The sequence below is a fragment of the Lepisosteus oculatus genome, chromosome 11 (genome assembly GCF_040954835.1).
Source record: "Lepisosteus oculatus isolate fLepOcu1 chromosome 11, fLepOcu1.hap2, whole genome shotgun sequence".
Taxonomy (NCBI): domain Eukaryota; kingdom Metazoa; phylum Chordata; class Actinopteri; order Semionotiformes; family Lepisosteidae; genus Lepisosteus; species Lepisosteus oculatus.
In genome coordinates this window covers 29,388,712-29,402,975 of record NC_090706.1, presented here as the reverse complement: position 1 = coordinate 29,402,975, position 14,264 = coordinate 29,388,712, and the positions used below count along the sequence as shown (strand labels likewise).

General features: G+C 38.3%; 1 protein-coding gene across 3 annotated transcripts in view; it reads left to right on the top strand.

Moving 5' to 3' along the window:
• Positions 1-14,264, top strand: part of cngk (cyclic nucleotide-gated potassium channel) — a 34,729-nt gene that overhangs the window by 583 nt on the left and 19,882 nt on the right. For all 3 annotated transcript variants that reach the window (XM_015349347.2, XM_015349346.2, XM_015349348.2), the window contains exons 2-20: positions 209-401; positions 1,223-1,502; positions 1,623-1,722; positions 2,376-2,458; positions 2,887-2,971; positions 3,579-3,756; positions 4,356-4,520; positions 5,127-5,273; positions 5,471-5,536; positions 6,281-6,395; positions 6,725-6,861; positions 7,617-7,715; positions 8,455-8,590; positions 9,512-9,625; positions 10,495-10,667; positions 11,301-11,443; positions 12,033-12,142; positions 12,229-12,361; positions 13,652-13,768. In XM_015349347.2, the coding sequence (XP_015204833.2) occupies positions 234-401; positions 1,223-1,502; positions 1,623-1,722; positions 2,376-2,458; positions 2,887-2,971; positions 3,579-3,756; positions 4,356-4,520; positions 5,127-5,273; positions 5,471-5,536; positions 6,281-6,395; positions 6,725-6,861; positions 7,617-7,715; positions 8,455-8,590; positions 9,512-9,625; positions 10,495-10,667; positions 11,301-11,443; positions 12,033-12,142; positions 12,229-12,361; positions 13,652-13,768 (2,549 nt within the window). In that variant the 5' untranslated portion in view covers positions 209-233. The remainder of the gene's footprint in view (positions 1-208; positions 402-1,222; positions 1,503-1,622; positions 1,723-2,375; positions 2,459-2,886; positions 2,972-3,578; positions 3,757-4,355; positions 4,521-5,126; positions 5,274-5,470; positions 5,537-6,280; positions 6,396-6,724; positions 6,862-7,616; positions 7,716-8,454; positions 8,591-9,511; positions 9,626-10,494; positions 10,668-11,300; positions 11,444-12,032; positions 12,143-12,228; positions 12,362-13,651; positions 13,769-14,264) is intronic.

The following is a 14,264-nucleotide window of genomic DNA, read 5'->3' as shown; positions in this document are numbered from 1 at the left end:
TTACAATATATATATTTTTAACTTCGCAGCTCTGCTGTAAAATCACGGCGATACAGTGACGTTCTTTAAAGCATTATCTCTGTTTTTCGCTTATCAGTCAGTGATGGTAAATATGATTAGTTAGCCAATAATACTGATTGACCGTGAAGACCAAGCGCCACTTTTCTGCCCTGTTTGCCCCGGGCCTGCCCGGATGGCGGTGTCACAGGTGCGGTTAGCGCCCCGCTCCGGCCATGGGCTTTGAAGACATCTACGATTACGACGTGGAGGACCGTGCAGCCGCAGGCTCCGCCGCCCTCCGCAGCCAGTATGTGGTCTCTCCCAAAAAGCAGCTGGTGCGGAACTGGGAGCTCTTCATCTCCGTCACCTCGCTGGCCTCCATTGCGATCACTCTCTACCAGGTAAAGGGAGGTCTGCCATGTCTCGAGGTTGCTTAGATAAGCCCCCCCCTAAATCCATACCCCCGGAAAAAAATAACGTTTGCTGAAGCACTGAGGTGTAAAGGTTCATATTGCTTGGTTGTGTTTTTTTGTAACTTTTAATAGCTTCTAGTGATAATGGACATTGTATGGATTGGAACATTAATAATAATAATAATAATAATAATAATAATAATAATAATAATAATAATAATTGCTTACACTTATATAGCGCTTTTCTGGACACTCCACTCAAAGTTTTATCCAGGTAATGGGGACTCCCCTCCACCACCACCAATGTGTAGCCCCACCTGGATGATGCGATGGCAGCCAGAGTGCACCAGTACTCTCACCACACACCAGCTCTCAGTGGGGAGGAGAACAGAGTAATGAAGCCAGTTCAGAGATTGGGATTATTAGGAGGCCATGATTGATAAGGGCCAATGGGAAATTTGGTCCTGGTTCTTTTCGAGAAACTGTCTGGGATTTTTAATGACCACAGAGAGTCAGGACCTCAGTTTTGTGTCTTGGCGCCTGTTTACAGTATAGTGTCCCCATCACTAAACTGGGTCATTAGGACCCACATGGAACTGTAGCGTCTGTAGCGTTACCTGTACTGTACAGGGACTGTAGGAGGAACAGTACACACTCATTTAGATTTAAATTGCAGATGTCACATGTGGAGTTAATCTGCCAAGCCCAGTCTGGCCGAGGGCATGGGAACAGAGCAGGACAGGAAAGGGCCTCAGGGAGGCTGAGCTGCTGTGATGGGTAGCGGGGTCACTCTGCTGCTTTCTGCCCAGGTGTCTTTCGATGCCAACATGCTTTGGCTGGTGGCCATCGAGTACTGCCTCGACGCGGTCTACGTCCTGAACATTGTGTCCCGCTTTTACATCGGCTTCGAGCACCAGGGGCTGGTCACCTTGGATAAGAAACAGATCCGGAAGCGATACCTTCAGTTCTGGTTCATCGTGGACGTTTTGTGCATCATTCCCTTCGAGCTGGTGAAAATCCCTTATCCATCTTTGTCTTTTCTGCACGTGAATCGACTTCTGAAGGTTGGGAGGTTGCTCAATTTTATGTGTAAGGGCTGAGTCTTCCTCCTCTATTAATTAGATTGTTTTGCTCTTAAAAGTAATTGTAACACCACTGAAGAAAATGCAATTTGTTTACACTAAACTTGTTTCCCTTTCTTATTTCTAGCGGCTCTTGGCAAAGAACCAGACGTGAATAAGGTTCACATGGCTGTCTTGAATTATATAGTTGTGATTGTTCTCTGTATCCAAGTAGCAGCATGTTCCTGGTAAGCCGTTGTCCCTGTTTTATTTTCATGTAACCACTGGCTGCTTAAGATCATAACATCACAAGCTTAAAATGCAGTAAGAATTTCACAGGCTACACTGTAAAAATCCTTCATTTAGATTGTAAAATGTCCACAGACACGACTTTAGATAATTCATTTGTTCATGGTCTACAGTGTACATCACTTCTAGTGTAATAAATTAACAGCAGAAAGGAGTCACCTGTCATGATCCAGTTTATGAACAATGACTACATGGTCGACATTCTGTTGTACTGTAGTAAAACCAGTAGGGACAGCTCTAGTTTAACTACAAAAATGTAAGAAGAACTTTTAAAGGGAAAGTTTTTTTACATGGAACAGATAATACCTTTTCATTTTATAATGCAATGTTGCTAAATAAGGGTGATTTGAAATGTAAATTGCGGAGTTAAATTCTACATTTCAAGACCATCTTGTTCTTCAGATTATTAGTCGATCTCCAGGTTTACTTAATATTCATAGGCTATGCAGTGGTTTACAATGTGCTCTGAATAAGTCTGTTGGAAACAATTTGGAAACTTAGCATGCAAAGAGGTGCTATTTAACTCACCATGGAAATGATTCAAACTTGCAGTGCCCTTTTCCAAACATTTTTTCTCTCTTTCATTATAAAGGTTTTCTTTGATTTGTACATCTGTTCATCATTCTGAAGCCAGAGTCTGCCTTGAAAATTCCTGGTTGATGTTGTTACCCCGTTGTAAGTTATCTTTCTTTTTTTGACATCATCTTTTATGGGACAGTATAGACTAATTTTGTCATTAAGAAAGTTGATTATTTTTAAAGACAATGGTGCTGGTATGTGTATGAAGATAAAAAACTAAAATAAAACACATCACTTCTTGATGAAGAAAGGCAAATATCCATTTAAGTCCATTTTATCCATTCCATTCTTTCAATATTGACTGGGGTGTTGTTGATCAATCCCACCTCAAACAAGATAAATGTGTGTGGCACAGGTGAAGGAAGAAGTAGTGATATTATGTGCACTGTGTTAAATATTATTCACATCTGAATTAGATAAGTACAGAATTTGTCTGGAAAAAATCGCTTCAATGGTGTAATGCATAATTGTATGGCTGAAGAAGGATTCTCCGATAACATAGTCATTTCTATGTCTTTCAACAGTTTCAAAGAATATATCCGTGGTCAGTGATTTTGACTTATATATTGCCTCGGTGTATTGGGCAGGAGTCACACTGTGTGCAGTAGGGTGAGTAAATGTACAGTATATATTTCATGAAATTACACAACAAATAATTCATGATTGGCAGGACTGAGGGAAAAAAATATTTTTTAATAAAAGTCCTAAAGAGGATGTACTATTCTAAGACACTTGAGTGTAATGTTGGTGTAAAATAAATAAAAAACATCTTGATGGCAGTATTTTTAAGGAATGTTGAGCTGAGTGGTATAATTCTGTAATTGAACTACTGTATAAGCCTCCGTGAGGCCTTTTCCAACCCTGAACTGATTTCAAGCCCTCACCAAGACTCTGGGCTTTCTAGATGGTTAATGCTATTATCTCACAGATTTTATGTTCTGGGTTCATTTTTCCTGGGCGATCCTTCTGTGTGAAGTGTACATGTTCTTAACATGCCCATATGGGTTTTCTGCAAGCGTTCTGATTTACCTCGTGTCTCAAAGACGTTTTTGTTAGGATAAGTGGTATCTGTAGACCTGCTTGTGTGTGTGCCTTGAATGGGCTCCCATTCAGAACACAACCTTTCCATGTCCTGAGCTTCTGGGATAGGCTCCAGATTGCTGCACGGCTTTCGTAGAGTGTCTTACTGATCATGAATTCTGATTACTGTGTGCAGATACGGAGATATTCATCCAGTGATCATTAGCGAAGTCTACCTGTCGGTTTTGGTGATGATTACCGGTTTAACAGCCATTTTTGGAATGGTCATGACTGGAATGAGCTCCATCATTACAAACCTCGATGCTCGCAGAGGAAGGTTCTACCACCGACTGGAGGCTATCAAATTCAACATGGTAACCTTATGAAACTAACATGAAGGTTTCTGTCTATAGCAATCCCCCAGTTCCCTGAGGAAACCTGTAGGTATTATATGGATTCTTTTCATTAGGGCCATTTCAGATGTCTGGTGGAATTTTCATTTCTGATTAAGGAGTTTCAAAAACTAACTTTCTGAAGTGCAGTGAATTTCTAGATTTTAAGCAGTCAGCAATGTGAAACTTCTAATATTTGTATGTTATACAGTAGCTCCAGACCTACCATTGGAAAACCTAAAGTAGCTTAAGCTCTGTATTAATTTGGTTCTCATCGTACTATAACCTCTAGAGAAAATGAAATCTTGGAGTGTATTAGAGAAGGAAAGAGTGCTTTATCCTGAAATTCCAACTTGAACGATTTTTCCCATGTTAATTTGAATGTAACAATGCTATTTTTGTTAATTGGAAATTTAACTAATGGTTAAACTTAATTATCATTAGTAATAGAAATTGTGATCTCTTTCTTAAATGCAAATATATTTAAATGCAAATTAATAGTAAATGTTCCTCTTCCTTAATTCCAAGATGTCTTTGCTGTTTTACGTTTGTTTGATTTTCTATATATTTTGTAACTAAAGAAAGACATTGGCTTGCCTGATGAAATTCAAGCATGGGTGTACAAGTATTACATATACCTGTGGAAGCATCGGAAAGGGAGCATCGTGTCTGGGTTACTGGACGACCTTCCTTTCACTCTCCGCTCAGAAATTGCTTCAGCTTGTTATCAGCCACTGATGAAGAAGGTAAGGCCTTAAAAGTGTGTTCTTATGACCACTGAAATGCACTTTTTCTATCGCTTGCGTCTGAGGAAATTTGGAATCTGTACGCTAGCCTTCTCAAAAGGTTTTGGATTTCGCTGTGGAGAGTACTTTTCTGACCATTTTAATACAGGGTTGTGGGGGAGCCAGAGCCTATCCCGGCAAGCAGTGGATAAGGGGTACAGTCCATCACAGGGTATACACAAACACACACACTCACACCAGCGCCAGTTTTCTTAGAAGCCAGTTACCCTACCAGTATGTTTTTGGACTGTGGGAACAAACTGGAGCCTCCAGAGGAAACCCATGTGAACACAGGAGGTAACATGAAAGCTGCACGCAGATAGCCCCCCAGAAATCGAACACAAGGCCACAGCGCTGTGAGGCAGCAATGCCAACTGCTGCGCCACAGTTCTGCCCTGGCTTGTGTGTCATTTTCAAACGACAGATAGTAAAGTGGACATATTGTGATGGACATTAAATAAGTTTGTGTTCGTTTTTTTATTTTACAAAACACACGCAAGGACAGGAATGGATTCCATTGCATTTGCGTCGTATTTGTGTTGTATCGTTTTTTCATTTTTCTTCCAGGCCACTTTGTTTCGAGGGACTGATGAAGGCTTCAGAAGAGCTTTGTCAGTTAAAATTAACCCCTACACGTACAGCACTGGGCAAATTCTGGCAAAGACTGGAGAAATCAGTCAGTCCATGTACTATGTTCAGCATGGGCTTGTGCAGGTACTAGGAGAGATTCATTTTGTGTTAACGTTTTTGCATTTGCTGGGTTTTATGTTTTATGTACAGTATGTATCCATATATAATAGCTAGTTAGTGGTAACTTTGTAAATGACTAATAAAAAAACTTATTTTTGCCTCATATACAATATTAAAACATGTTTTTCTTACAAAAGTAACCTAGAAATACATGTTTTCAGGTCTTTGGAGATGGTGGCCGTGGTGACAGAGTGGCCACCTTGTTACCTGGATCATTAATTGGAGAGGTATTATTAATGAGATATTTACGTCTGGCAGTCACTAGCAGCAAGAAAGTGTACAATTGTCCTGCTCTATGTGATATAGTTTTCGTTCGGCTAGTTCCTGGTTAGTTAAGAAAAGGTTTTTCTGTGGCTCTCTTTATATAAGCTCCCTCCTGACCTTGACATAGTCCCAGTGTTGGATGACTGACCTACTCTTGACAAACACCGGTAACTCTTCACTTGAATGATGTTACAAATCGCTGTCGGAACTCCTTCATGAACACTACACAAAATGGCGTAACAGTATGTATAAGAATTGTACAACAACGTACAACTTTACATAAATGTACCAGGATCACTATTACTGAGTTGCATATGCAGACACTTCCTTTCAGCTCTCAAGTCCTTAATGGTGTCTTCCATCACTTTCACCTGACTTCTCTCTGCCTGGCGTCCTGTTCTTAGCTTTTTTGCTGAAAGTACATTTTGTTACAATCGTTCTGAATAATTGTGTGCCTGTAATGTCACTTGCATAAATGGTTGTAAAGATTGTTCACAGGGGTTAACTCACAGGACAAAACTGCCAATATACTCCCAGTATTTGCACTGTTGGTCTGCTGAGCTCCCTGAAATGTGTTTCTGTTAATTTTGTTTCTCACATTACGGTTCTATATCAAATGAATTCTTGAAGTCTTTTTGAGCTGTTCAAGAAATGTATTTCTTGGCAGTAATTCCTCTGATGCTGTTGTCAATTCATTCTTGTCCAAGGTGTATTTAATGTACAAAATTCCAAGAAACGTCACAATTTGTGCCGCAACCCTGTGTGAGGTTTGTATCCTAGAGCGGAAGGACCTCCTTGCCTTATTTGCAGATTTTCCTGAAGGTGAGTGTAATTCTCCTCCTGATTAACTTTCTTTTTTTGTTTTATATTACTAATTATAATAGTTTTAATATTATTTTTTAAACTATTCACAAAGAAGCCATTTGTGTACTTATATTTACTGTATAAGCAAGCAATTAAACGTTTGGAGGTGGTCACATTACACTAATCTGTGCATCAGTAGTGGTGTTCATTGGCTCAATATTTTTGAAAGACTATACCGGAAGCATGACATTTAAATCAACATTCTGCTTCTCATGTAGCAAGTATAGCATCATGTGTTAGAACAGCTTATTTGCAATGATAAGTAGCTGTGTTTATGTTTTCTGCAGCTGGTGTAAAGATTTCCCGCACAGCAAGGAGAAGATTGAGAAACATTGCCCACCCCATAAAGCACGCCTTTGATATTGGAGTTGCATCGAATCCTCATAATGTGATATTTCACAAGGATCTGGCGGTTAACCTCATGGTAAGATACATACTGTACAGTATGAACCAGTTACTGTACACAGTGTTTATCTCGGCATTTGCTCTAAAGACTGGATCTTATTGTCCTTCCTCAAGCATCTGCTGTTTTCTGTAGGACAGTGTGATGACAATGTAACTTCACGCTGACCCAAGTGACTGGTACGAATGTGACAGCCGTTGAGTGGAATCTTTTTAAACCCCATAACAGCCAGGCTTCAAGCCTTCCTACTATAGAGATATATATTCATCCATTTTCTAACCACTCCATCCAATACAGGGTCACGGGGGAACAATCAATGGGCACAAGGCAGGATACACCCTGGACTGGATTCTCAGGGCCATACAGACACTCTCACCAGAGTCAGATTTTCTCAGAAGCCAATTTACATACCAGTATGCCTTTTGGCAGTGGGAGCAAACCAGAGCCCCTGGGGAAAAATAGGTAGGACATACAGATTCCACACAGATAGCACCCAGGAAATTTAACCCAGGGCGGCAGTGCTTTAAGGCATGAATTCTAACCATTGCACCACTGTGCTGCCCTGTATATGACTGTAGCTATTTCTCAATCCTCCGGTGCTGTGCAAACATTGCTTAAAATAAGCAAAAACACCTTTTCTGGCATAAAGTGACACAGCACACAAGGCAGCATTTGCACACCCTGATTGCCTGAGATTGAGTGCAGTCTGCATGGATTGGCTGAAGGACCTGCACTTGGATGACAATTGTGCTGAAGGCCTGCTCTCCGTTTTCCAGCCCAGGGATCGGAAGCTGTTCCACCTGTTCCTGGATTATGTTGCGCGTCACTCGGCGGCATTTCCTGCTTCTGTGAAAACAACTTCAGAATCCTCGAAGGTGAGGCAGCTTGAACGCTCAGATCTGTGTTTTTTCTTTAATTTCAGGTTTATCTGTTGCTGCCTTCTTTTCGCCGGGGAAACCAACACCCCAGAATTAATCGTATTGAAATGTGTACATTTGAATGTCAATTGGGCTTAACCTGCTCGGCTGAGGGCCAGCTCCCTGGTTGCAGGGTGCAGGCTGGGTCCCATCGGCAGAGTGATGAGTGACCAATGGGCAGCTGCACAACTAGGGAAGGGCCTGAGGAGGGATGCAGCAGGCAAATACAAAGGAAAAATAGCGGCTGATATAGTATTTGAAGTTTGTAACATGAGGAAGTGACATCGGGAATGACTGCAATATAGGACAGCTGAAGGCAGTTGAATGTTGCTGCTGTTATCTTACCCAAATATTTGTTTAAACTCAACATTTAATGAAAGAAACACATTTTTATCAAAGGGATTTTTGTTGCCATCAGTGAATTTTAATGCAGTACAAATATGTTGTTTAATGCTTTTTCACCAGTGCAATCTTGTTTGCACCTCATCCAAGTTAATGATAAAATTGTGTTCCAAATGATTCATTTTATTTTGTTTTCCAACATGTGTGGTGTCTTGTGCTCGTGCTTTTCACCTGTGACGTGTTTTTAGAAATCAAGTGCTACTGTGGAGTAAAACTGAAAGCCTTCCATTTTGTGTAATTTGTCTTTTAGAAGCATTTGTAGCATGATCTTTTGTTGATGTTTTTGTGATTTCAGCCATTTTGGAGTAAAACTATTCGACCAGACAGCAAATTTGCCAAAAAATGGGAAATTGTCTTATTTTGGTGCATTTCCATTTCAATTTTCATAGAGAGCTGGGTGGTGCTCTTTACCAACAATGCAGAAACAATAGGTTTGTAATTTGTCATGACAATAATTGATTTATAATCAACATACAATCTAATGTTTCCTAGAATGACAGTTATGTGCTGTTTTAATCTAATTTTATTTCCCTTTGATCTACCACTTTTTGTTACTAAGTGCTTCCTTTGCAAAGGCGTAAATAGAGGGCCACAAAGACAGTTAAAGCATCATTTTGGAAATATTTATATACGTAACAGAATCCATTTTAAAATCTTTTTTTTGTTTTTAAAGTAGATCAATTTCCTAAGACAACACATGCAAACCTTGGGAGCTCACAAGATTATAATAACTAACATCAAAATGAAAACCATTTTAAGATAAAAAGAATGTGATTATGTTTTCATTTTTTCAATAAGTAAAGTATAACTTACTCATACTTCTACATACACATACATTCTGCAAATGACACTAATCAAGTGCGATCAAAGGGTTTCTTAGTTTAGTTTTTGATTTTTCAGCTGAAGTTAGTAACTAGCTGCTGATCCTGAAGAGTGATGTTATTTTGGGGGTCAGAGGAGGATTTTGCAGGATTTATTCATCTCTGCAATTGTTCCCCTTCTTCAGTCTCTACGCACTGTGATGAGCTCTCTCACTTTTTCACCCATTTTAAAGTAATGTTCTGTGAGAGTATTGCTCTTTGGCAGGGTGGGTTTAGAGAGTTAATCGTAAGGTGTACTTATTGAAATTAGCAATAATTAGTTTATATCTTCTCAATGACATGTACTTACACAGTACACTATAGTTTCAATATAGTCAGTATAACTTTTTATATGTCATATAAAATATGTAATGTCACAAAAATGGTTATACTAAATTAAATCACTTCTTAGCATAACAAATTGCCTCTGAAGGAGAAGAAAATCCAAAACAAATCTGAGTGACTTTATCACAAAATCTTTTGCTTTTCCAGGATATTTCAGCGGAGGTTGGGGTGCACTTTTTCTTACTTTAGCAAGTATAGCAGATATTGTAGCTGTTGTGGATATTTTCATCAACTTTCGGATGCAAGTCCCTTCAAAAGATGGTAAGGTCAACATGTGGGTGACAGTGTACAGCCATGTGTTATCTGTTTAAGTGTTACCAATAACACTAGAGAAAGAAAAGAGAATAATAGAATCAACTAACCTTTAATTTATGTACTGTGTACTACAATAATTCTAAGTATGTATGTATTTTTCAGCACTAACTGAAATGATTGTAGGAACAATCATTAAAAAATTAAATCTACTTACCTAACCAAAATACTGAGATTTACTCACTATTTGTCTTTGTCATGCTTGCGCTGTTGGCATAACTGAGATTTTGGCCTGGTAGAAGACGCACGTGCATGTACAGTATTCACACACGGATATTTAACTAGGCATGCACATCACATAGGAACATACGAAAGGTGTGTCAAGAAGCGTTAATCAGGACTCCAGGCAGATGATAGAATCCGGAAGGGAGTGAAACAGAGACAGGGGAGAGAAGACTGGGAACTGGGCTGGTAGACGAACAGGGGGGTGTTTGGTTTCTGTAGTCTTTCTGATGTTCGGAAAACCGTCTTTGAGAACACAGACGGAAAGATTAGAGTGGTCATGGCAATCACATGGAAAACGTCTTTGAGAACACAGGCTCAACGGCCAAAACATTGTGTTTTCTTTCTTCTTTTTTTCAGCATTGAATAAACCTATTGCTTGTTCCTTCACATAAATACAGTATATCAGCTTCAGAAAGATACACATACGAACTTGTCACATGACATTAATTTCATTTGGAACTGCATACATTTACAGTAGGAATATCAGTCCAGAGGAAATACCATGATAGTGGGGAAGATCACTTTTTCATTGATGTTGAGGAAATTGTAAAATAAAACATTTTAACTAATTCTTTTTTTTATTTTTCATATAGGCTACTTATCAGACTTTAAAAGCATTTTCAGTCACTACCGTAAGTCTGGGAGCCTCTACTATGACATGTTTGCTGTTTTCCCCATGGATGTGTTCTCCTTTATAAGCAGTGGCAACCCCCACTGGAATGTTTTGGGACTGTTTCGACTGAACCGACTAATCTGGATCCGAAAGGTTATGTCTATATTTTTCATACATGACAAGTACAGAAACCCTAAGTGCTTGAACAGAGGAAATGATACTCCTGTAATGCTTGTTACTGGATGATTTCACCTTAGTTTTGAAATTAATATATTCATATAATTAATATACCCTATAGAGTACAGTTAATGTCAAGTGTTTCCATTCAGTAGAAAATTAATGGGAAGTTCACCCATCCCAGGACAAGGGAATACTTGAAACCTCTTCATGAAAAATCCTTCTGAAGGAAAATTGATTGAAATAATGTTTTGCATCCCTTGGCACGATCGGTTTTAAAACTGTGACATAGATGCCTTGCAGCTTACATTTTGCTCTGCCTTCCTGTGAGATTGGATCTCCTTTGACCTCCAGAAATATTCTAAATATATGTAGGTTTACATAATATTTAATAAGATACGTAAGGTCACAAGAGGGATGAGTCAATTAGTCCCATCTAGATCTTAGAAATTAGTTGGTCACCCAACCATCTCTTCACCAGCTCCTTTCTCTCTTTGGGCTGTGCTGGGCAACATAGTTCACAGAATTTAAAGTATATATTAATTATGTTATAACTACTGTGTTCAAATAAGATGATCTGAGCAAAATGTTTTGACTTGTGCACTTTAGGTATTCTTATTTTTCTCCAAAAATGAAAATGACCTGGACAAGAATTTGATCGAATACAGGACAGCAAAATGTGTCTTTCTCTTGGTATTTTCCATTCACTTTTGTGCAGGTATCTATTATCTGCAAGGCTGTTATTATAACAGGTAATAAATGCAAGTATTGCTTGAAGTACCTTTAAAATATTAGAAGGCAATTTTTTCTCTTTTTTTTTCCAGCTCAGACTGAAAGATAAAGTTATGGTATAGTTTTCCACATTATTTTCTAGAATATTTTGTTCTTCCCATCTGAAACCTTTATTCTTTTTCCCTGGTTTTCTGCAGTTAATATCATGCTTTACTGTACTTCTGTGTGATTCACCATGCCTTTATTGTGTTTCCTCTTTGCATGACAATACTTTAATCTAGTGCTAATAATAAACTACAGAGTGCCTCCATATATTAAAATGAGATTATTAAGTGGCATCTTTTCTATTCAGCATACAATATTGCCCTTTTGTGATTCATACTCATTATAAAACAAAGTATAATGACATTTATAACATTATGGGCAATAACATATTAAAGGTGCCATTATAACGATCAATATATTTTTTTGTAAATATGTACATTGACAGAACACAAGTTTACAGCTTCAGAGTTTCATTAGGAGAGGTACAGAAGCAGGAGATTGTCACCATGTTTAGCTTTGACTAAGACACAGTTTTGTAGCCACTTAGCTGTGATTTCTCCTCAGGTGTGACCCACAATCCTGGGCTTGGTATAATGGCTTGAAGGCATACCAGTCTAACTTTTACCATTACATGACTTCTGCCTACTGGGCTGTGACTACAATGACAAACACAGGTGGGGATTGAGGGACAAGGTACAGGTGAAACACTGCAGATTGCCTTTAAATTGTATTTATTTTATAATCAGCTTTTTCTTTTCAGGATATGGTGATATTACAGCCTACACAGTTTCCGAGAGACTTGTGTGTGTCATTGTGTGTGTTACTGGCTTATTTGTTTTCAACTACATTATTAGCCAAATCTGTGCCACATTAGCAAGTACCAATGCCGCAAGGTGAGAGTCTGTTTTCGTTTTATGTAAAGTTTGTGCCTAATTATTCTTTATGATCTTACCCTGTTTATCTAAACTATCTTTTGGGGCAGTTCCTCCTCCTACATAAGCTGTTAGAAACAACGCATCAAAACACAACGAATGTTCCTGCTTCCAAAACGAATTTGTTGCAGTTTAGTGCCTTTCAGTTAATATAATATACCGTATATACAGTATACAGTATATGTTGTGGACAGTTGCTGAAGTCGGTCCAATGCCTTAATCCCCAGCACTTGGTGAAGCCCCTAGCTGCTCCATGCAAATGCTGACTTATGGTTTACGTATATTCAGCATTCTGGACAGATGGAGAAGAAGAAAGACTTTAAACACTGCCACAGAAGATATAAAGTACTATTAAAAAAGAAAAAGGATAAGTCCAGAATAAAAATCAAATGTTTTGTTTTATTTATTAGTGAGATATTGCAATTCAAATCTTGCAGGAGAGTGCCTTTTTAATGAAGGACAATTATAGGGCAAGTAGAAATACAGGAGCCCAATTAAGGCACAGTGAAAAAGGGCTTTGTATCTTGAGAATACGGTAATAGACAGGAGCTAATTTAATTAAAGAATGCTCAGCCAATCATGCTTTTATACTTTTGTTCCATTAATCCTTATGAAACATCATGGCTGACACCTTCCAGTTATGCAGCACATCACTGCTGCTCAGTTTCTGTATACCCCCCAAATACTTTTGTTTCTATATATATGATCCCTCTACTAAAGGCTAAAGACTATATTGATGCTTCTAGTAGATGATTCTATTGAAAGAAAAACTGCTCCTTATACAAGTGCCTTGGCATTACTGTAGCTGTCCATAATATATTCAGTATACTGCATATATCATATTCAAAAACTATTTTTCTCTTCTTAACTTTATTGTTTGATCTACATTTTATAACGTATCTACTTATCTAATTTGATAACTGAGGACATTATCAGTGAAATAAAAAGGTGTTAAGATTTTATTGAACAGTATTGAAAGCAACGTAAAAGCATACTTGAAAGGCAGAGATGGAAAGATGAAAGTAATCAGTATGCAAGTTAAGAATTCAAGAAGCTCAGACCCCACATTGACTGACACCAGATTGTTAGAACTATACACCATTATTTGAGTCTGTCAGTCTACTGTATATTCTGTATGATTGAGGAATATTGACACTTTGATCAGGAGAGAGTGAATGTCACACAGAAATATGTAGCATAGTAAGAGAATCTACTACATACAACTAAACAAATGTTTAAAAAATTTTCTAGAGTGACGTTTCAGAACCACCTTAATGCAGTGACCCAATTCATGGAAGCACACGATCTCAGTCAATCTCTGCAGCAAAGGGTTATTGACTACATGAGTCTGCTGTGGAAGAAATATAAGTAAGTTATGGAAAAAAATTTGCTTAGGAATTTCCTTTTTTACATATTATGCCTACAATCAGAAAATCAGAGTAGTGTTGCAGGAATTAATGTGATTTTTTAAGGATTAAATTGGGAGTTATCCTTACTGAAGCGTTTTGAAATATGAAAATGTAAAATAATTGTTAATTGTTTTGAAATCTTTGTCCCCTGGGGAGAAAATGGACCTGAGGTGTATATAGAGAAGTGACAGGTTTGTCCAGTATCTTATTGATAGATACGGTGAGGTAAAAAAGTAAGTACTCCTTCTTAAGATTTTACAGTTTAACATATTTAGACATATCTGACCTTCACCTGGTCAGTGGTAGTGCTGCTCTTTCAGTCAGAGCTGGAGACACATAATAGGTTTATTTTAACATGATATTTTGCAAACTCCCTTTTGACTCATTTGTCCGCAGCAAGTTGTTGCAGAAGTCTTGTTTTTCATTCAAGGGATGTGTTGCAAACATACACTGTG